At 41.1% G+C, this 23,050-nt stretch overlaps 1 protein-coding gene and 1 long non-coding RNA gene across 9 annotated transcripts in view; one reads left to right on the top strand and one right to left on the bottom strand.

Annotated features, from left to right (window-relative positions):
- LOC123839294 (uncharacterized) overlaps nt 1-12,012 on the bottom strand; it is a 93,191-nt gene extending 81,179 nt beyond the window's left edge. The window contains exons 1-2 of one of the 2 annotated variants that reach the window (XR_010410187.1): nt 11,924-12,012; nt 10,018-10,220 (exon numbers count right to left, since the gene is read on the bottom strand). This is a non-coding gene — a long non-coding RNA (uncharacterized LOC123839294). Of the gene's footprint in view, nt 1-10,017; nt 10,221-11,625; nt 11,831-11,923 lie in introns of those variants that run through there. The other variant, XR_006789601.3, reaches the window with a different exon arrangement.
- Nucleotides 11,224-23,050, top strand: part of RAPGEF4 (Rap guanine nucleotide exchange factor 4) — a 289,375-nt gene continuing 277,548 nt past the window's right edge. For 3 of the 7 annotated variants that reach the window (XM_045868609.3, XM_045868610.3, XM_045868608.3), the window contains exon 1: nt 11,231-11,527. In XM_045868609.3, coding sequence (XP_045724565.1) covers nt 11,463-11,527 — 65 coding nt within the window. In that variant the 5' untranslated portion in view covers nt 11,231-11,462. Of the gene's footprint in view, nt 11,528-23,050 lie in introns of all 7 variants that reach the window. The other 4 variants (XM_045868606.3, XM_045868607.3, XM_064586685.1 and 1 more) reach the window with 2 other exon arrangements.

Genomic DNA, 23,050 nt, shown 5'->3' on the forward strand with positions numbered 1-23,050 from the left:
TTTTTAGGTTTCTAACATCTCTTCCTTGCCCTGTCCTTGTCCACTAGTTGAGGGACCTTGGGTCTCTCTTTGCCACCATCTATTCCTTTAGATGAGTTCTTTTAATCTGAGATCCAGGACACCAAGAGGTCAGTGAGAGTGGTAGAAGGTCTTTAATCTTTTCAACATTTCACCAACTTAATAGAAATCATACATTTCCTCACAATGAAGCACATGTGAGTGAGCTTAGACATGCAGTCTCTGGCCCCAGTTGAGCCTTGTATGACTAAAACCCTGGCCAACAGCTCAACTGCAATCCGAGTATCTGAGCCAGAACTCAACCATGCTGCTCTCAGGTTCCTGATCCCCCAAGATTCTGTGAGATAATAAAGGTTTGTTGCTTTTAGCTGTCAATGTATAATTTGTCACATGGCAATAGATTAACTAATACAAATTTTGGAAATGGGATGTGGCTTTAACAAAAACATGAAATATGAACAAAAGACTTGAATAAGCACTTCATAAAATATGTCTAAGTGATTAATGAACATGTGAAAATGAGCTCATCATTAGTCATCAGGAAAATGCATATTAAAACCCATAATGAAATACCACTACACAAACACCAGAAAGGCTAAAATTAAACAGCTTGACAATTCCAAGTGTTGATGAGGATATAAAGTAACCAGGACTCTCATACATTGCTGGCAGGAGTATAAAATGGTGCAACCACTTTGAAAAACTAACAAAATTAACATAAACCTACCCCTAGAGCCAGAAAGTACATTTCTAGGTTTACATCAAAAGAAATGATCACATGTATCCAAAAAAGAGAAGAGTACATAAATGTTCTTAGCAGCTTCATTCATTATATGCTTAAACTGCAAATAACCAGAAGAAAAGGTAAACAAATTGCGATCCAGGCAATGGAATACCATGCAGCAATAAAAACAGGTGAAGCATCTATGCAGCAACTTGGATGAATCTCAAAAGCATCATTTTGAGCAAAAGCAGTCTATCCTGTATGATTCCATTTACATGATCTTCAAAATCAGGTAAAACCAATCTGTAGTGGTAAAAGTGAGAGTAGTGTTTACCCCAGGATTGGTTAAGTTGTATTGGCTGGAAGATAGGAGAGAAGTCTTGGGGGTGATAGAAATGTTCCATATTTTGATCTGAATGGTGGTCACACTGGGCTATACATATATGTCTTAGCCCATTCGGGTTGCTATAACAAAATATCAGAGACTGGGTAGATTATAAACAATGAAAATTTATTTCTCACAGTTCTGGAGGCTAGAAGTCTGAGATCAGGGAGCCAACATGGTGATGGCCCTCTTCTAAATGGCATACTTCCTTTGCCTTCACATGGCAGGAGGCAAGGGAGCTCTTTTGTGTCTCTTTTATAATAAATCTGCCCTTATGACTTAATTACCTCCCAAAGGTCCCACTCTCAATACCATCACCTTGGGGGTTAGGTTTTAACACATTATTTGGGGGGACATATTCAAACCAGAGCAATGTGTAAAAAATTTCACAAAACCATACCCATAGGATTTGTTCATTTTACTACTATATGTAAATTACATCTCACTAGTACCTTGTTAAAAAAATTCAAAGTCCTTTCTGTGGTCCATAAGGCCCTAGGGATAGTATCTTTGGCTCCCTCTTTGACTTCATCTCTTGGCACTCTTCCCCTTAATCATTCTCCAAACACACTAGTTTTCTTCCTGGTCCTCTAACACATCAAGCATGCTGCCACCTTCAGATTGTCTTCCCTCTGTCTGTAATCTCTGTCCTCAAATATCATCCTTCACTTTATTCAGGTCTTTGTCACAGTTCTCTGGAAAACAGAGCCTCGAGCATGGACTGTTAGTGCTTTATTTGGGAGGTAAACCCAACACAGCTGGCCACTCAGTGTATTTGTTTCCTAGGGCTACTGTAACACGGTACCATGATCGTGGTCACCTAAAACAATAGAAATTTATTGTCTTGCAGTTCTGGAGGCTAGAAATCCAAAATCAAGATGTTTGCAGGGCCACATGCCCTCTGAAAACTGTAGGGGAGATCTTTCCTTGCCTCTTCTAGTTTCTGGTGTTTGCTGGCAATCCTTGGCGTTCCTTGCCTGGTAGATGCATCATTCCAACCTCTGTCTCAATCATCACATGGCTGTCCTCTCACTCTATGTCCTGTCTTTTCTTCTTATAAGGACATCAGCTGTATTAGGTTAGGGCCCACCCCGATGATCTCATCTTAACTTGATTACATCTGCAAAGATCCTCTTTCCAAATAAGGTACTGGGGTTGAGACTTACATACCTTTTGGGGAACACAATCTAAACTATAACACTCACTAAGCATATAGGCATGGTCACACAGTTTGACTTCAGACACGCTGGGTGGAGAAATCATATACTGGAACAGTCCATCAGAGAAAAAAAGGGAGAGGAAGTTTATCTGCCCAGTATCCTCCAGTCTCCCTCTGTCAAAGTTCATTCAGGGGGAACTAAATCCTCTGCATTTCTGTATTTCATCCTTTAGCCCCGTTGGCAGTTGCTCAGGAGGCAAGGCCCTGTGGTTTGGCATTTCAGCTGAGTTTGGAGAGGAATGGGAAGAGGAGTCAGATATTCTAGATCTGTGGCTGGTGATCCTCAGGCAGGGAAACCACAGGGGTCTGCATGGAGTTGCTAGCTGCTATGAAGCCAAGGAGGAGCAAGTGGCTGAGGATGAGATAGGTGGTGTGTAGAAGGGCCCTATGCTCTGCTTAGATGTTACATTATCAGGGAGGTCATTACTGACTGCTTTATATCAAATAGAAGTCCCTTCTCCATCTCTGTATTCCCTGATTCTGCTTAATTGTCCCTTGCAGAGTGTCCCCACTGGACATATATTTATGTGTTTATTTGCCTATACCTTATTTTACCCACTACAATATTCCATGCATGTCAGGCATTTAGCTGTTCTCTGCTCCTCCCTCAGTGCCTAGCATAGTGCCTGGCACATTTGTAGGAGCTCCATGAATATTTACTGACTTGAATGACTGGATGAATTAATGGTGTAAAGAAATAAAAAGTGTCCCATCTCTACAGTCTATTGGGAGGTAACTGAGTAGGTGGCAGTGGGGTTATCTGAGGCACACACATGCCTATCATAAGCAGGTCCAGGCCTAGGTTCACCTGAAGGGAAGGCTCCATTTCCAGGGTTTAAAGTGGGCAGCTCCCAGAGTTGGTGAGGAGCTGCCAGAATCAGGGCTGTGAAGCCTCTGGGCCATCAGGCAGAGGAAAGAGCCGATCGAGTTGGAATCTCCCTCTTGTGAACTCCGAGAGCTAAAAGGGTGTGGTCCCCCTTACCCTGCAGAGTCACAGCAGGCAAAGAGTCTTGTCTTTGTTTCCTGACCTCTTCCTCAGCCTCCTGAGTTATTTTCTGCCTCTAGAATCGAACTAATACTTCTAATCCAGAAATGCCAGTAAATGTATCTTTTTTTAGTAGTGTGGCACTACGATATTTTTTATGTGAAAATTGGTGCACCTAAGCAAAAGAGCTCAACTCATTGTTATTTTACTGCCAAGTCAAAATTTTATGTCTTACTTTAAATGACAACTCTCTGTTTTACTTCCTTCAAGTTCTGCATGCTCATGGTTTAATATAATCAATAAGACTTTTAGTCACAAACTCTCTTTTCTGTGCTTATGTTCTCTACAGAATCCACTATATAATCTACTTTTTGAAATACACTGGAGCCCATATTGGATTACAGATGAGGAGATTGTCATAAATGTTAGGTGGCTGTAATTCACTTGAAATTGTTTTCATGGTCATTTTCTTTATTAATGTGAAAAATGTGTATAATAAAGGCAGAGATTTTCTGAGTTGGATAATATACTATGCTTCTCTCACATAATATCAAAAAGCAACGGCAGCTTGTTATTTCACCAAAATAGATATACTCCACTAGAAAACAGGCCGAAGACTAATGCTGTCACATGGTAACATTTTCCTCACCCTACACTATTTACCCAAGCTCATTACTGCCACTTTACCAAGTCAACCTGAAGAAGTGGCATACAGAACACTTCCCCACATAGGCGGCAGTCGTTCAGGTAAGGAAGGCTTTGGCTCTGGCAGAGTGCTGAACCTGGTTAGTCCCTACGCCTAGTTAGAGCAGAGTGATTCACCTACCAATGATTTTCACAGTTCTTGGTTTCAGAGGAACTGTCCCTTCTGAAAACATGGCCAGGTGGAGCATTCAAGCTCTTTCACAGCCAATTCTCCGTAAGCAGGGAGTTCATACAGTAAATGAACTGATACAAATAGCTACCAGTTTTCTTTATAGAGGTCAGTATGCTTCTCAAGAATATAATTTACTACTGGAGCAAAAGACTTTTCTTCTCTTTTAGGACTTGCTTCCAAATAAATAAATAAATAAAATTTTAACTCTCAATATTTTTTTCGAGAAGGTGCATTTTAACTATGTCTCTTGACTGTATACTTTAACTTACCTTTCTGTGAAACAGAAGACTATTACTGCACATAGACTCTTTTTAGGGAATATAAAAACTGACAATTTAAAATTTTACATTAGTTCATTATGAATCTGGAAATTGGAAGGCAGTCACTAGATAATCCCCAAGCCTATTTTTTCGTTGTTTGTCATATTTTGTTGTTTACTTTAATTCCAGTGTCCCCAAACTGGATATATCTAAAGTGCAATTAAAACTACATAGCTAATTCCTCGCTAATTGGCTCCTATATACCATAATGATACAAATACCAAAAACAAACAATTCTGCTTCTAAAACTCACAAAGAAGCCTAATACTGAGCTTCTAAATATGGGTCACTTATGACTTTGCCTTATAGATAAAATTTTTATGTTATCATAACCAAAATGTTAGCCACTTTCCTATCTCTGCTTACTGTTGTTTTAAGATTTTAATTCCAATAAACTCCAAATTGACAAATCTTCAAAGTTTTAAACGAAGAACACAAATTTTGTTTATTATAACCCACAAATTGGGCCTCTCCTAATCAGTTATTTTTAATTATGCATTTCGTTTTTAGAAAGCTCAAGAGACCATGTGAGCTACACTTTCCTAATGAGTGTGGCATTCCTGTGGTATTCCTTACAACTCCCAGGTGAATAGCCTTACCTGGAAAAGGCAATTGTGTTGGTTGAGTAGGCATTAATGTTGCAGGTATGGAAAAGAAGTTGGCCTGATTCAATTTTCACTAGCCTGTCACAGATGCTAAATTCAAGTTTCATCTGGGGCACCAAAATAGGATAGATATGAAATTCCAGAGGGAGGTGCCAAGATGCAGGCTTTCAATCAAAATACCAAAGACCAGTTTCATGAGTCTACAACTTATCGCAGGAGGGAATAAAAGTGTCTAGGAAGTGGAGACTGAGGAGGATTTCACAGGGAATATTTTCTTGGTGAGAGCTGTGCTATGACTCCTACCACCAAGGGTGGGGAAAGGGAGGGCTTCAATGGGCCACTCTGAGAACAGTTCCCTAAAGTCAAGGCCATGGGGGATTTATGTCTGACTCCAGCCCTGGAATCTACAGATCAGGGGAAAGGATCTGGGAACTTCTTGGCAATGGGGGTAAGTGCTGTTGTTAGGACTGGTCTGTACTGTCAGAGTGTTTCTACGGACCAGATGGGAGACACACAGGAGAGAAACATCTTGCAGCCCCTATAAGTCCTGCTCGAGAAGACAACTGGGGTGTGGGTGGAGGGTAAATTGGGACTCCTACAGAAGGAGGCAGTTTGGAGGGGACCTCAGGAAAGCCAGGTCTGGATGGGGAGCAGGTATGCAAAAGAGTGGCACTTGCCTATGTTGAAGGCCCAGCAGAAAGGCTGCCCAAGAATACGTGAAAACACCCAGGAGACAGAGCTGGCTTGATACACTTGCCAGGCCTGGAAAATGTGATGCCAACTGTCCCAGCCAAGGAAGAACTTTCTTGCCCTCATTTTCTCTCCTTCCTTCACTACTCCTTTGATTCTGGAAGGGTAAAACCTAGCAGGTTTTAAGTAGGGACACAATGAACAAGGAAAAAAGAAGCTGTCCATATCCTCTTTCCTAAAGGCTGGAAAAAAGTCTGCAACCAGCTCTAGATGGGGGAGGAAGAGGGAATTCTCTTTGAATAAAGATTGAAGTCTTTGGTAATATACTGGTTTGGACATTCTAATAGAAAAACTGTAGTACTTTCTATTATCTATAAGTGACCAAAAAAGCTATATCCAGTGCCAGGGATAGAATTACTCTACTGAGCAAGTTTAAAGCAGAGAGAGAAAACATTAGAATTGCTTTTATTTATTTAGTTTTTAAGTTGAGGTGTATTTGACATATAATATTAGTTTCAGACGTACAACACGATAATTCAATATTTGTGACGTGATTACCACAATAAGTTTAGTTAACATCCATCACCCGATATGGCTACAACATTTTTTTTCTTATAATGAGTAAAGTGGCTGTTAAAATTTCACCCAGAAGTACTGCTTCTTCAATAAATTGGTTATATCACCAGCAGGAGTGATGGATGTGTTTTAATAACCCACCCTCCAGTGAGGTAGCTACAACAGCCTGAATCAGATTCTCCCTATACACGAATATGGGGATGCCTAATGAATGCCTAACCTATGATAGAATTCCCAGGGATAGGAAAATGGGAAGCCCTATCTGGCTTCTATCACTGTGCTGTTGGTCTACATATTACAATAACTACTCAGTGAGTATATATTGTTCTCATTTGAAGAACTACAGAGGTAGGTAGACATAGAGTGAATGGAGAAAAGATTGCGAGACCATGTCTAAAATAGTCCTCAGGAAACTTTAGTGTTTATCGTGGAGGCAGACCCATCCTTTATATCCTACACAGTCAAAATTCATAATTAACAGATGCCAAGGCCCTTTAGTATGACAGATCTCAACTGATTGTCACCAGGTTCCCATCAAATGCAGAGGGCAGATGGTATTTATCTGCATTGTACAGAAATTAATAATCACACCAATAGTTAAGAGTTATAGAGCATGCATTATGTGCCTGGAACTTATGCTAAATCTGTAATCATTATATTCATGTACAATACCATTAATGTCTCCACTTTACAGACGTTGAAACAGGGTCTTAGATTAAGTAATTCATGTAAGGTCAAACAGTAGAGAATGGAGCTGCAACTTAATCTCGACTGTCTCTCAAATTCCTAACTTTGGACCTCTGCTCAGATGAACAAAATGGAACTTGGACATTAAGTAACTCGCTCAAAGTTCTACAACTAGTAATAACTGGCATTATCGAACTTGGGTCTTGTAACTTATTCTCATCTCACTGGAGATCTTCAGTGAAGATCTCAGCTTTCTCATAGAAAAAGAATTCACTAAACTAAAGGAAGAAGATTAAACAAATATTTTTTGCCAATGAAAAAACAGGCCTCAAAGGAAGATACTTTAAATAAATTATATTTTGTAGTTATTACATTTTTTAAGGAGGATATTTTTAAACATGTACAGCACTTTTCCCTTCCAAAAGAAAAAGTAGCCTATAAAATATTAATGGTTTCAAATTTGTATGAACGCATGTCTATCTGTCTATCTATCTATCTATTTATCTATCTATCTATCTACAGTTGACCCTTGAACAACATGAGTTTGAAATGCATGGGATCCACTTATATGTGGATTTGTTTTTATAAATCTGGACAGTACAGTAAATGTACTTCCTCTTATGATCTTTTTTTTTTTAAGATTTATTTATTTATTTGACAGAGAGAATGTGCATGCATGCATGAGTGGGGAGGGGGCAGAGGGCAAGGAAGAGAGGTTCTTAAGCAAATACCACACTGAGCACTGAGGCAGAGCCCAAGGCAGGGCTGATCTCATGACCACCAAGATCACGACCCCAGCTGAAACCAAGAGTCGGATGCCCAACCAACTGTGCCACACAGGTGCCCATTCCTTATGATCGTCTTAATAACTTTTTCTTTCCTCTAGCTTACTTTGTTGTAAGAATGTAGTGCACAATACATATAACATACACAATGTAAGTGAGCTGACTGCTATTGATAAGGCTTCTGGTCAACAGTAGGTTATTAGTAGTAAAGTTTTTGGGCAGTCAAAAATTATATGCAGATTTGACTGCACAGAGGTGGGGGTTTTGGGGAGGCAGGGTTGGGAGGGTAGAGGTGGGTGTGGTGTGTATGTCTGCGCCCCTAACCCCGGCATGGTTCAAGGATCAACTGTATACATAATTTAATGTAAGTAGCTAGTTATACGCATGTTTTTATGGGTGTGTATATATATATACATACATGTATATAGTATCTTTTCAAAATAGAAAATTTAGAATAAAATGCGCTGAAGTATGAGAAATTATTATCTCTAGGTGGTGGAATTATGGGTAACTTATACTTTTTCTCCTATAGTTTTCTTTATTTTCCTCTAAAAGATCAATACATGTTCTTTTTATTTCTCCAAGACAGGTTTATTATTTTTATTATTATTTACTTTTTCATTTTTATTTTAGATATAATGTGGCTATCACAGCATTCACTCATTTTAAATATACTATTCAATAATTGTTTCTTAAATTTACAGAGTTGTTCATCCATCACCGCGAGCCATTTTAGCACATTTCCAACGTTCCAAAAAAGATTTCTTGGGCCCATTTGCAGTCACTCCCCATTCCCACCCTCCAGACCTAGGCAATCCCTAACTACTTTCTGTCTCTATAGACTTGCCTTTTCTGGACATTTTTATCTAAATGGAATCACACAGTATGTGGTCTTTTTTAGTCTGGCTTGATTTACATTCTTTGAAAGAAAGAAAAAGAATAAATATTCTCTGGTTCTTTGCCTTTCCCATCAAAACCAAAGAAAATCCCTTATTTTCTTCCTCTTCTTAATAGGATAATCATGCAACAGCTCCTTTACTTCTATAGTTCTTGACCAGCAATCAAATCCCTTTTAGACCACAAGAGTAATTCGTAGAACAGTGAGCTTATTCCTGACATTTCAAGGGTTTCTTCTATCCTTCTTCCTCACAAGTTTCCCTATTTTTACATTAAAAAAATTATAACCATTTTGTTCTGATCACCTGGGCAGTCATTTTTGACTTGCCTTCTACTCTCATTCTTTTGACCAAACCAGTGACTCCATCTCTGAAGTGCAAGTGCTTTGGGAACCCCCAAATCTGATTCAGGAACGCCCAGTCCAGCAGCTGGGCTCTTGAGAGCAAATTATCAATCTTTCCTGAGGCTTAGTGTCCTTGTGCTAGTGAGTATACTGGAGTTACTGGTACCTAACACCAGGGCTAAATGGGAACATGTGAGGGCTCTGGATAAGCTAATGATCCACTGCTGTTCCTTTGAAAGGATATTCTTTAAGTAATTCTTCAACTTCTATTTCAAGGAAAGGCAGATTCCCCATAGAGCAAAACAGAGCCCTTGAGGTTCATTAGACCTATGCTCCCTAGAATACACATTAGACTACTTGGGCTCTCACTTCCACTCCAAGTAGCTCATCAGTGTCTTCCTTGCGACCCAGTCAACACTCTCCCTGAAAGTACTGATAAATATAATTTTCTCTGTTTCATTACATTTTCAAAGATATTTGTCCCTTTTTGTGGAATAGTGCCCTGGGCAGCTGTCCTTCTGGCTTGGCTTCATAGAATGTTCTGAAGATTAAATGAGATAACACTTGTAGAGAACTCAGCATAGCATCTAACACTCGGTGGATGTTCAATAAATGGTGACTATTACAGCATTATGGTCAAAACCCATGTCCACTCAGAGCCTCTGGTAATGACACGTCATATGAAGTCATGTTTTCCTCTAGTTCCTTACCTACACGTATTCTCTGAGTGAAGGCATTTTGAGAAAGCATTTGGTAACCTTGAAATGCTCTCAAGAGCTCCTTATAAATGAATCTTAATAAATAGAGGAGACCCATTTCTTCCTTCATACCTCTATCATTAAAAAAGCAACAACAGAAATACGTTTGGTACTCTCTGTATAGTATAACATTTTAAATGTTACTTACCTAAAACATGATAGAAATGAACAGGATGGAGGTCATCTGGGGACAAGCACTGAGCAGGGAGGTGTTGCTGAGGGAATACCTGGCAGGTCTGAAACCAGATCCTGGCTATTGAGCAGAGGAAAAAACGGCAAATTCTTTGGAGGGGTTTCATTAGGATAAAAGCATTCCAGAATGTTTCATTCTCCAGTCTCCTTGAACCTCCTCTGAGCAGGGGAGTGAAGGCAGGGCAGGAGAAAAAAAACCAAAGTGAGGTTAGCAGTGCTATCTCTTTCCCCATTATCTATCCCTAAATCACACCATAAATATAAACAGTGTTTGGCAGTAGTCCAAAAGATTTAACTTGTCCCCAAATTCCTAAATAACTGTTAGAGCTTAATTTGGTTTTTGGCAGAATGTAACCAAACAACTTCTAGGCATAACATTTGTTGTGCACACCTACCAGAGACAGGCCCAAGTGACATGTGGGGCCAACCATCCAAGTTCAGGTGAGTGCCTTGGGATCTTGCCCCTCCCCCCCTCCCCCCCCTCCCCCCAAACCTCAGTTCTGCTCGTGGCTCCACTACTCCCCATTCTTAACTGTTTCTTTTCATGATGCGGGTGATGGAAGCCCAAGCAGCTCCTGGGTTCAAGGCCAGACTTGGGCTTATCATTCCCTCACTCACCACTGATAACCATTCTAGCCCATTGGCTTCCCCTCCCTGCTTCCAACCATGCCTGCACTGCCTCCCCATTCCATTCCACCCCTTCCTCACCCCTCAGGAGAAACTCTCCCCTGGATCCCACACTCGGTGACCAGTGTGGGTGTTCTCACCCCAAGCCATGGTAACCCTCCTCTCCATTCCTTTTTAAAGGGGAAACGGGAAAGGTGAGCAAAAACCGCCAGCAAGTTTTGACAACAGCTGAGGAAGACTAGGGTTTCTAAGGAAACAGGGAGGCAGCAGCCATTTTAGTGGCATTCGCTGTCTGAAAAATATATACACTGACAGCCACCCCCCCGCCCCCTCCCCACCCGTGGCGCCTTCCCTCCGTCCACGCTTCTGAGGCCCGGAGGTGAGGGGCGCGGCCCAGGTCTCCCTGAGACGTGGCGGCCACCTGTCGCAGGTGGCCGGCCACGCAGGGTCGCCCCTCGTCCCCTCCCCGCAGCGGGCGGGACCGCGGGACTCCCCACCCCCTGGGCGCCGCAGTGCAGCGGCGGGCGGGCGGGCGGGCGGGCGGGCGGCTCGGGCCCTCCGGGTCCCCCGCGTCCCGCCCCTCGAGTCCCCTCCCTCGCCGGCCCCCCGCCCGGGAGGCCGCGGGAGCCCGCTGGGAGGGCGGGCCCGTCGCAGCCGCGCCGGTCGCGAGGCGGGCCGGGAGGAGCTGGTCCGCGCCGCGGGCTAGGAGGAGGCAGAGGCAGAGCGAGCGCGGGAGGTCGCCGCAGCCGGGGACACCGCGCGCCGCTGCCCAACATGGTCGCTGCGCACGCTGCCCATTCTTCCTCTTCAGCCGAGTGGATCGCCTGCCTGGATAAAAGGTAGCTCGGGCAGGGCCCCCCGCCGGGCCGGGGCTCTGCGGCGCGGCCCCTGCCCGGAGACCGCCGCGGGGACTGCCGCCCCGGCCGCGGCCCCTCACCTGGGAGCAGACGGCCGGGCCCCGCGCGGGGGAGGGGGCCGAGGAGCGGCGTCCCGGCCAGGGGGGTACCCGGGCCCCCGCCTCCCGTGGGCGCCCCCCGCACGAGATTCTTCCACGTGGTGGAGGAAATGCAGCGCAGTGGGGTGTGGAGGCAGCGCCGGGCGCTCCAGTGCCCCCCCCGCCCTCCTTCACCTTCTTGCCCCCAGCGCGCGCCCGGCCGCCCGCCCGCCGCTCCAGGCTGCGCTCTTGGGTGGGGGACTATTTTCCCTCGGCATCACGGGGCGGAATAGCTTCGTACCTTCTTCCGGCAGTTCAGGCCGTAGGGGTGAATGTAATTTAAGTTTTAAGGAGGGGTGAGGGGGAAAAGACAGGTGCGGAGTAACATTCCTTTTTTGTTCCTGGAAGCAAAGTGTGAGGGACCCAGCGGAGCTGTCAAGTGCCTCGCTGAAATTCTCAGCTCCTGCCCCCGCAGTCGCTTGCTCAAGGTCTGTGTTAGGAAGGTCACGCGGGAGACCGCCTTCGTCTGAATACCTGCTTCTCGGGAAAAGACCCTTACTCTAAAAAATTAAAACCATAAAGCAGTGTTACTCCCGACGACAGCTCTGTATAAGGAGGGTGCCCCCGTGTAACTGCGGACTGCAATTGTTTCCAGGCTCTGACAGCATAATTTTCTGTTTGTCCAGATTGTGGGTTTAGCGGTAAACATCACACAGTATGTTAGCAATTATACTTTATTACCCTGATTATAAGGTGATGCATCTGAACTTTTAAGAACAGAGCGAGAGATCTTGCAGAGTGAACTGCCTCTGAATTCTTGAGTTTGATGCGGCAGGGCAATGATTCATGTCTTGCAGCTATCTGCATGACATCTCTATTTGCATTTGTGTGAAATATTTTGGGCTCTGCCATATTGAAATTTTTACAATTAGCAGATTCGTAACCAGATCAAACTTGAAAATCTTCAGTGTGACATGCTCTGAATATTTTACTATTATAGGTCTTTGTTGAAAAAAATTAGGTAATTTGAGAAAAGCTAAATGTGGCTCATTTGAAAAATTAATATATCTGTGAAATAATCTTTACTTTCAATTACCACACAGTAGCAAGATTTTTTGGCAGGCAGTGCCTTGTTTACTCGAAAATGATATGTACTAATATTAGAAGAATTGCTTGCAATAAATAGTAAGAGAATTGAAGTGATGGTTAAATCATTCAGAATTATGTAGAGGAACTAAGAGTATATTTAAGTGAAGAGCCTGCTAATGTGATAAGTAATCTAAATTTAATAGTTTAGGAAAGATGAGTTATAAAAAAAGAGAAAATCAAGCTCTTGTGCTTGACCTATAAATAGTAGTCTTTCTTCATGAGTGAATTTTTTTATAATGGATTACATATTTCTATTTTCAGAAATGCATGGCATGCCATTTTTTGCACAGTCGGTGATTCACTGGAAATCCTTTAGTCAATAAGTACTTATGGCAAAATCATAGAGCAATACTAACACAAGTGGGGTATATTTGATTCTGTCTTTTCATAATGTGTATCTGCCCAAATGATTTTGTTTGAAATGTGTTTTTAGAACATAGAGGCACAATCTAATGCCACCATTCATAATAGGGAAAAAGAATCTACCAGAGGTGGGAAAAAAAGCCTCCACAAATACTGAGCCTAGCATTCATGGAGTAGAGAAAGTGGATAGATCAATAAGTTAAGGATTTTAGGCCCAGAACTGACAGCTCTGATCTTGGAGATGTCACTTTTATTTCCTTGAGAGTCTGAAAAATGGGGATAGAACTATCTGTCTTACCAAGAATTAGTGGACCAAACAGCAACAGCAAATGGTGAAAGTACTTTGAAAACCTGAAGTGCCAGGTAAATATTTTATTTTGTGGTGTTTTGCATTTTCTGCAGTGTTGATGCTGGAATTCCTTTGAAGAACAGTTTAGGAGTGGCAATCTCATTTTAAAAGGTCCATGGGGTACTTGTTTTGAAGTTGCATTTTTACTTAAATTGTCTGTTAATTTTGTGGGGGAGGAGGAAGATTCAGGGTGCTGATGGAAGTTAGGACTACTCTCAGTATTTCTGAGAATTGCAATCTTGTTACTTTATTCCAGGTACTGTGTTGGGCATCGGGGATGCATGAGCAGTGAGGGGGGTAAAAAAAAAAAGATGAGTTGCTCTTGACTTGGCGGATGGGTGGTGGGGCTGGGACAGCTGCATAATCAACTAACCACAATGCGATGACAAGTGCTTTTACAGAGATGTATGAAATGCTTTGGGAACGCAAAGGAGAGAGTCATCAGCTGTGCTTGGCAGGGATGCTTCCCACAGGTTCATGCCTGGACCTTGGAGGTTTGAGGGAAATTTTATCAGAGAATTTGGGGAGGGCATGCCAAGCAGAGGGAGCAATGTGAACAAAGACACACAGGCGTGTCATATAAATATGCTAATTTCTTCCCAACTACAAATTCCTCTTGTGACCAAATCCAGAGCATAGGAATGTATGCTCCATTTTTCTAAAACTTTGGATTACAGACATTTCAAGCATAAAACACACAAAAAGAGGGAATGGCACAGTGAACCCCTATGTACTGTTTGGGGATATGATGCTGGGACCTTTTCCATAGCTGCAAAATGTAGTTTAGGTCTATGCATCAAGCAAGTGGCACCTGTTGTGGACAGCTAGAAAAAGAGGGACCCTGTTGAAAATAATAAGAGGAGTTAAAGTAGAAAGTGCATGAGTAAAGAAGTACACAATACAAGATGAAACAAACAGAACAAGGAAAATCAAGCCTTAGAAATGTTCTGTAGTCATGCCTAGAAGGTTATCATAGACAGGCAATGCTATATAAACGTGCATGGGGGGAGGGGGCTGAAAAATATATAGATATGCAGATTAGGTTAAAGAAAGAAAACCCAACGTTTTTCATGTATCAAGCATCCAAGTTCTTGGACTATGGTGGGACTGAGGAAATGAGATTGTATAAATACTGATCTTACAATTGGAAAGACATTGAACATTTGGATGGATAAAAAGACATTGAAAAAAGTCTCAGCAGACATATTGTTAAAGCACAACGAACTTACCTCTGTTTCATTGATCTCACAAATTTTTTCTAAGCAGGGGTGGTAATTAGAAATGTATTACATGGTACCCACTGTTTTGGGGTTTAGGATTTGTAAAATGTCTTTGTGTATGTGTGGGTGTGTCTTTGTGTGCTGATCATTGTTTAATTTTAGTGAAGATATTTTTCCCATAAGAATTTAAGTTTGCCACCTATGAATTTAAGACCCATTTATAGGTCATAATTCTCATGGTTGGTAAGGCAGTATTATGAAGATACCACACACATTCACATATGTATAGTGAATCACTGCCGGTATTCATCACTATGGAGCAGGGGCCAGATCCACCAGCTGCTAGCGTGTCTCCTGAGCTAAGAATGGTTTTTACATTTCTGAATGTTTGGAAATAAACCAAAAAGAGATCACTGTTTTGTGACCCATTAAATTTATATAAAATTCCAATTTCAGTGTCCATAAACACAGTTTTATTGGAACACAGCCACACTCATTTGGTTACGTGTTGTCCATGGCTGCTTTCACACTACACTGGCAAGAGTTGAGTAGCTGTAATGGAGATTGTGTGGCCCACAGAGTTCAAGGTATTTACTGGGGGGACGCCTGTGTGGCTCAGTCGGTTAAGCGTCTGTCTTTGGCTCAGGTCATGATTCCAGAGTCCTGGGATCTAGCCCCACTAAGGCTCCCTACTCATCGAGGAGTCTGCTTCTCCCTTTCCCTCTGCTCCTCCCCATCCCACCCCTGCTTGTGCTTTCCCTCTCTCTCAAATAAATAAATAAAATCTTTAAAAAAAAATAAATGAAGTATTTACTCTGTAGATCTTTGAAGAAAAAGTTTGCCATGTCCCATTACAGATGAAAGAATTTGGCTGATTGACAGAGAAACCACTGGAAATGAGAGAAATTGTCTTCATCTGGGAAGGAGTTCACTCTATTTGGTTTCTCGTTCTTCAGTTAGAAGTGTAGCTTGGGGGACGTCCTCAGTTGATGGGCTTATTTGAGGATCACTGGTGATCACAGGCCAAGGCAGAAAATGAAGTTAACGTGGTATGGATGTATAAAAAAACAAAACAGCTGAGGAATTTTTTAAATTATTGATGTTTCATTTTTAAAACATGCTTCTTCTATAGTATCATTGCATCTGACAATCCCCAAATAGATGTGGACTTAACTATATTGATGTGATTGAATGCAAGTGAAAGAAATCAAGGAACAGATTTGTTAAAAACCAAAATGTTTTGAGGCAGACATGCTGAAGAGGATGACTCAGAATCAAAGAAGCCTCAGACACGGCCACACCCTTCAGGACTGAAGATCAAAGAAGCACGCAGAGCAGAAGGCTGTCACTGGGGAAGGCAGGTGTCCATCCAGACCCAGGCATGTCCCAAGGGGGATGATATTACCCTGGTGAATTCCCAACGTTCAGAGCTGGTCTTGCAATCTCAGATTCCTGATTTGTCAGCACATCAAGAATTAATACATTTTTTTCAGGGGCATATACAAAGGCACCAAACTCTCAAAGACGGTAAAACCAGAGAGACAGTTCATTAATTTGAAAATAAGATGAGAGGAGTGGACACTCACATCCTTTGGCTGATGTACTCCTTCTCTAGGCAAGCTGTGTGGGAGATCCACTTGTTACCAGAAGCCGGTGTTATACATTTACAGTGAGAAGCAAAGCTGCCAGGAGATCAGGACACTTACAACTTTTGGCCAGCTCACTCTCTTCTTAGAGCAACAGAGCCAGGGAATTAATTATAATCAGAAGATAGTTCTGGGAATCCTTCAGGACAGCTTGGCTGTCATCTCTTCCTGTTAGATGACCATTACATGTGCTCCCATAGCACACTTTGTACAGCACTATAATATCACAAGCCAGACTCCATCACAATTTCCTATTTACTTCCCTTTTGCATCCCTTGATGTCAATTTCTGTATTTTATTCATCATTTTATCTTCCGTTTCACTGCAGCACCTTGACTGTAGAAGGTGCTTATGGGATGAAGGTGAGATAGCCAGATGCATCCTCCTCCTCCGGGATGGAGTGGCCTCTGCAATCTTGCAAGTAAGTCCTTGCACTGGCCCCACCTTTGTCTTGGAAAAGGCTTGGATGGGCACCATGAGCATCTATCTCTGCTGTTCCTTTTGTGTTTCTTTGCCTGATGTGACTACTTTAAAAAAAAAAAATGACATTGCATAACTCTATTCTGATCTATTATAGAAAAAGATTATTATGGAAAATTTCAAAATATACAAAAGAAGAGAGAACATTATGTTTCTCTTATACAGCCCCTCCGCCTTTCAACAATTACCAACTCACAGCGGATCTTGTTTTATTAATCCCTCCATTCATACCCCACTACCTCCAGGATTATTTTGGTGCAAGTCCCAGAACACAGTATTATTTCATCTGTAAATATTTTAGTATATATCTGAAAGGTAAGGATTCTTTATGATAAAAATAATACCACTATCACACATTAAAAAATTTGACATTAGTTCCTTAATATAATCAAATATCCAGACAGTGTTCAAATGTCCCCATTTATCACATAACTTTTTCTTTCTTGCAATTTGTTTGTGTTAGGATTTACATTGGTTCTATCTGGTTGATAATGTCTCTAAGACTTTTTTTTAATTTCTGGGTTCTGTCTCTTTTTCTTCCTTATAATAAATTTGTTGAAGAAACCGATTTTTTTTAAAGTCTGAATTTTAATTATGCCCCCATGGTGTCTTCTGACATGTCCCTTTATCCCCTGTATATCCCGTAAATTGGTATTTGGATCTAGAGCTTGATTGGATTTAGATACGATTTTCTGGCAACAATACTTCACAGAAGTGTTATATACTTGCATCATGAGGCACATAATGTCAAGTGATCACTTTTCATGATGTTAGTGATATATTGATTTTAAAGTTTAATGCTTGGTGCATGTCTTATATGCAACTTATTGGAGGACATCTCACTGTAGCCCCAAATACATGGGAGTACATGACATATATGTATGGAGCAATTAGAGGACAACACAACCTATGTTGTAATCATGGTTAAATTCTGTGGTGCTGATTCTACCTGCCCTAGGATTTTCAGAAAGGAAAGGGTCAGCAGAGCTGGACTCAGACTGGAGCACATGATGGGTGGTGTGCCTATGGAGCAGTGGGCCAGGAGAAGGATGCCCTGCAACCTGGTCTCCTGAACATAGCCTGGGAGCCCAGAAGAGTCTTCAGAGGAAGAATGGTACTCAGCAAAGCAAATTCTGCTTCCTTGTTTTAGTTTGTATTTCCCCAAATATACTCTGGCTATTCCAGTGAGGGCAGGAATGGCAGATTCCTTTTAGTTCAAATTTCCTATTAATTTTCCATGAATTTTTAAGATTTAATAGCCTTTTCATAGTAGCTACTTATTTTCCTGGACCACCTTTCCAACCTAAGGCAGCTAGTTTTTCTTTAGTCAGATTTAAATCCATCTTCATGCATATTGATCAGTGGCAATGAAGAGTGAATTTTCCTTCCAGTACCTCCAATTCACAGATGAGGGAAAGAGAAAGAGAGAGGAGAGACCTTGTTGGGAGTACTGAGAGCCTGAGGAAAGAGAAAGAGGATGGAAGTTACTGGATGGGGAGAATGACAGAGAAAGACCCACCCAAGCATACAAAAGCAAACACTCTGACCGGCTGTAGCGGAGGGACCTGGCTACCATGTTTACTCAGCTGTATCCATGAACATCCATTTGCTTCCCCTGCACAAAAAGAGAAACAAAGTGCTGTTATTACCCTTTTTTCTTTTCATGCATGCTCTTTCCTGGAGTACCCTTTCATTTCCTGTGCTTTCAGTATGCAGATTACTTAAATCCTGTATCCTTGCTTTATCTTCTAGACCAGATGCATTTTTGTCTCTCCATTGGATATTCCCACATCAATGCCCCATTCATATTTTGGAGCAGACATTGTTTTTCTTCACCTGCCTCTGCTATAGGGTTGGGAAAGCAAAATACCTACCTTTTAGGCCACTGTAGAGGCTAGGTGACTATGTGACATAGTTCTGGCCCATGAGACATAGCAGAGTTCTACTAGAGACTTCTAGGAAAGATTTTGCTTTACTGATGAAAAACAGATGTATTTGCTACCCCCATTTCTTCTTTCTGACCTGAGGCCTGGGCCTTTGGCACCCATATTGTAATCCCAGAAGGAAGGACCAGAAGAAACACAGACTCTAGTTCTGACTTGGTTCAGCTACTAAATTTAGATTAATCATTGCCTACCTTCAGATTTTGGTTTATAAATCCTATTTTTATAAACCACTTTTTGTTAGGTTTTCTATTATTGCTGTCAAAACTATGCCTAACCTAACAAGTTGGTATTCAACTTGTCTAAAACTGACTTCATCTTCCTTAAACTTCCTCTCCATTAGTTTCTCCTCCTTACTACTATTTTATTGACGCTAATCTAATTCTCAAAACTTTGACCTTTCCTATGTCCCTTTTTACTACTAATCAGTCACCAATTCTCTTGGCCTTTATATTCTACTGCATTATGTCAGGGCCTTACTGTCTGAATCTGGATCCTCATTGTTTTCCTCGTCAAATTTGGAACATGTGATATATTTAGATCAGCTTTGTTTTAGGGTCAGCCAGACCTATTCAAATTCTGTCACTTTCATCCCTTAGCCATGTGATCTTGGTGAAGTTATTAATGTTTTTGAATCTCTGTTTCCAAATCATCAAATGAGACTACAAAGACCAAGTATATGGCTGTGTTGAGGTTTGTGGGCTAATGCAAGTATATATCTGCATGGTCCTCTCTAAGTAGAGAGCATAGTGTAGGGGTTAAGAGTTTGGGAACCAGACTGTATTGGTTCACATTCTAGTTTTGATTTTATTAGTGGTGTAACTTTGGGCAAGTTATTCAATCTAGTAGTTGTTTTGTAGATTCCTCAGGATTTTCTCTGTAGACCATCTTGTTGTCTGTGAATACTGGCAGTTTTACTTATTTTTTCTGATCTTTACATCTTTTATTATTTACTTTTCTTGCCTTATTACATTGGCTGGGATTTCCAGGGCAAAATGGATCAGAGGGGTGAGAATGAACTTCCTTGAGTCAGAAAATACTTCTTTTTCTTCTATTTTTTTCTTTCCTTCATTTTATTTTATTTTATTTTAGATTTTATTTATTTATTTATTTGACAGAGAGAGAGCACAAGCAGGCAGAGCGGCAGGCAGAGGGAGAGGGAGAAGCAGGCTCCCCAGTGAGCAGAGAAGGCTCCCCACTGAGCAGAGAAGCTCGCCATTGGGCAGAGAGCCTGATGTGGGGCTTGATCTCAGGATGCTGGGATCATGACCAGAGCCAAAGGCATACGCTTAACCGACTGAGTCACCCAGGTGCCCTTCAGTTGGTAGAGCCTGCAACTCTTTTCTTTTTTTTTTTAAGATTTTATTTATTTATTTATTTGACACAGAGGGAGTGTTTCCTCTATTTTAAAAAGAGATTGGGCAATATTGATGTTATTTCTTTTTTAAATGTTTTATAGATATCATCTGGCCAGGAGTTTTCTTTGTGGGAAGCTTTTTGATGACAAATTCAATCTCTTTAGTAGAGGGCTACTCAGATTTTCTATTTCATCTTGTGTCAGTTTTGATAAGTTGTTTCAAGGAGTTTAGACATTTTATCTAAGTTGTCAAGTTTATTAGCATAGAGTTGTTCATACTATTCCCTTATTATTCTTTCAATGTCCTTGGAATATGTAGTGATGTTCTCCTTCATATCTCATATTATTAATTTCTGTCTGCTCTTTTTTTTCTTAATCAGTCTTGCTAGGAGCTTCTCAATTTTGTTAATCTTTTAAAAAACCCAACTTTAGTTGATTTTCTCTATAGTTTGAGAAATTCATTGATTTATGCTGCCTCCCCTTTATTCTACTTTTTTTTTTTTTAAAGATTTTATTTATTTATTTGACAGAGAGAGACACAGTGAGAGAGGGAACACAAGCAGGGGGAATGGGAGAGGGAAAAGCAGGCTTCCTGTGGAGCAGGGAGCCCGATGCGGGGCTCGATCCCAGGACCCTGGGATCATGACCTGAGCCAAAGGCAGATGCTTAATGGCTGAGCCATCCAGGGGCCCCTCCCCTTTATTCTACCTACTTTTGGGTTTAACTTGTTCTTTTTCTGGCTTCTTAAAGATGGAAATTTAAATAATTAATTAAAATTTTTCTTTCCTAATATAAGCATTAAAGCTATGATTTCTCAAGGTCAGCACAAAGAAGGAAGCACAGTTATTTCATTATATAGCATTTATCAATGAAAACTATTTCTTCCAGAGAAGAACAATTAATCAAGAACAATTAATCAAACAATGAGAAATGCTGACCCCCCTCAACCTCATGAAAAAGATACTGTGCAATGTGATGAATAGTATCCTCCACAGTATCCCAACAGTGAATTCAGCAGTGGTTTTCATAGGGCTTTCAATATATCATGATAGCATAATACCAAAGAGATATTAAAGGAGAGTATTTTTCCCATGGGGCCAATATATATAATATAGCTTTTTGATGGTCTGATTTAATCCCAGGATAGATTTTAGGGTATTTTAGAAATGGATGGATTACTTCACTTCCAGGAAATCCTCCATAAACACTGTTTTTCACATCTGAGCTATTGATAATTAACTGAGCAGCAATGAGTTGGAAGTAATATTTCCAATAGATACCTGGAATGCAGATATTTTGTATTATTGGTTAGATGAAGAGTAATATGACTTTGAACTCAGCCAAACTAGGTGGAAAATTACATCCTCATTTGACAGCCAAACAAGGATGTATGTCTTAATTGTGGTACAGTGCTTCTTTTTGAGGATGTGGGGACAAGAGTGTATTCTCAAGGAGGAATGTTGGTGCCACTCTTAAAACACAGACAAATGGTGGTCGACAACCCATGGCTTATGCCACAGAGCATGTTACCATGTTTTTTAATTGTTACCATGAAAACCAAGGAACATATGTTAATTGCAGTGAAAAAGCTTTTTTTTTTTTAAGGGTGGGAAGAGGCAGAGAGAGAGGGAGAGAGAATCTTAAGTAGGTTCCATGCCCAATGCAGAGCCTGATGTGGGGCTTGATCTTACGACCCTGAGATCATGACTTGAGCTGAAATCAAGAGCTGGATGCTTAACCGAGGCACTTCTGCCGTGCAACAATCTTAAAATGAGTAGTATAATTTTCCGAAAACCCTTTCATGGAATGAAATTGTGAAATGTAAGCACATTAAATAGGATGAATTGCTCTGTAGGATTATGACCTATAAATTGGTTTAAAGTTCAAGAACCTCTCTTTTATCTAATTAAATGTGGAAATAAGTTTTAAAGGCCCTTAGAAAAGACTTAACTGTTGGAGATGTTGAAAACAAATAGATGTTGATGGAAAGCAGACATTACTTGGAACCTAATAATTTGATTCTTTTTTTTTTTTTTTAAAGATTTTATTTCTTTATGTGAGAGAGAGAGAGAAAGAGAGCATGAGAGGGGCAGAGGTAGAGGGAGAGGGATAAGCAGGCTCCCTGCTGAGCGGGGAGCCTGATGTGGGGCTCAATCCCAGGACCCTGGAATCACAACCTGAGCTGAAGGCAGATGCTTAACCCACTGAGCCACTCAGGTGCCCCAATAATTTGATTCTTGATATTATATATGACATTTCAATTCTGTTTAAATCCCAGATGAAGGCATGAATGTTTTGCCTTCAGACATTCAGAAGACATTCAGGTATTCAGGCTCTGACAAACTTATTCTTCTAGTCATTGATTGGTTATATATTGAACATGTTATAGAAAAAGTTGAGTTCTTGAATCTTACAGATTTTCTTTATCAACTCTTTAAACAAACTTGGAATATAAGAAAGTTCTATCTTTAGCATTCCTTGTCACTCCTTTTATCACTCCTCTACCTGTATCCTCCGTGCTTCCTGCCCTCTTCCTCTTTCCTAAGCCCAAATGTGCTGTAGGGAAAAGATCTAATCTTAGTTTTCTACTTTCCTGCTGTGTATTCATTCATTCATTCATGCAGAGATTTTATGCTCTGCTTTCCAAGTTCATACATTCTTACTGGGGATAGATTAGTAATAAAAACTGACAAGGCCTGTGACCTCATGGATTTAAATACTAGCTGGGAAGACATTAATTCGGTCAGTCCTTAAAATTGAGTACCTACAATGTGCTGGTGCGTGGTAGGGATGCAGTAGCTATTATGTGCTACTGTTCCAGGTGATAAGGAATCCAGTGATGAAGAAAACAAGAAAAAGTAGGTGTTAATAAATGCTAGGAGGCCGAAGATAAGATGATATGGAGTGATGGAGTAAGAGGA

This window comes from Mirounga angustirostris, unplaced genomic scaffold (assembly GCF_029215605.1).
Source record: "Mirounga angustirostris isolate CCGP_5_RB_7025 unplaced genomic scaffold, mMirAng1.0.hap1 SCAF_3, whole genome shotgun sequence".
Classification (NCBI taxonomy): domain Eukaryota; kingdom Metazoa; phylum Chordata; class Mammalia; order Carnivora; family Phocidae; genus Mirounga; species Mirounga angustirostris.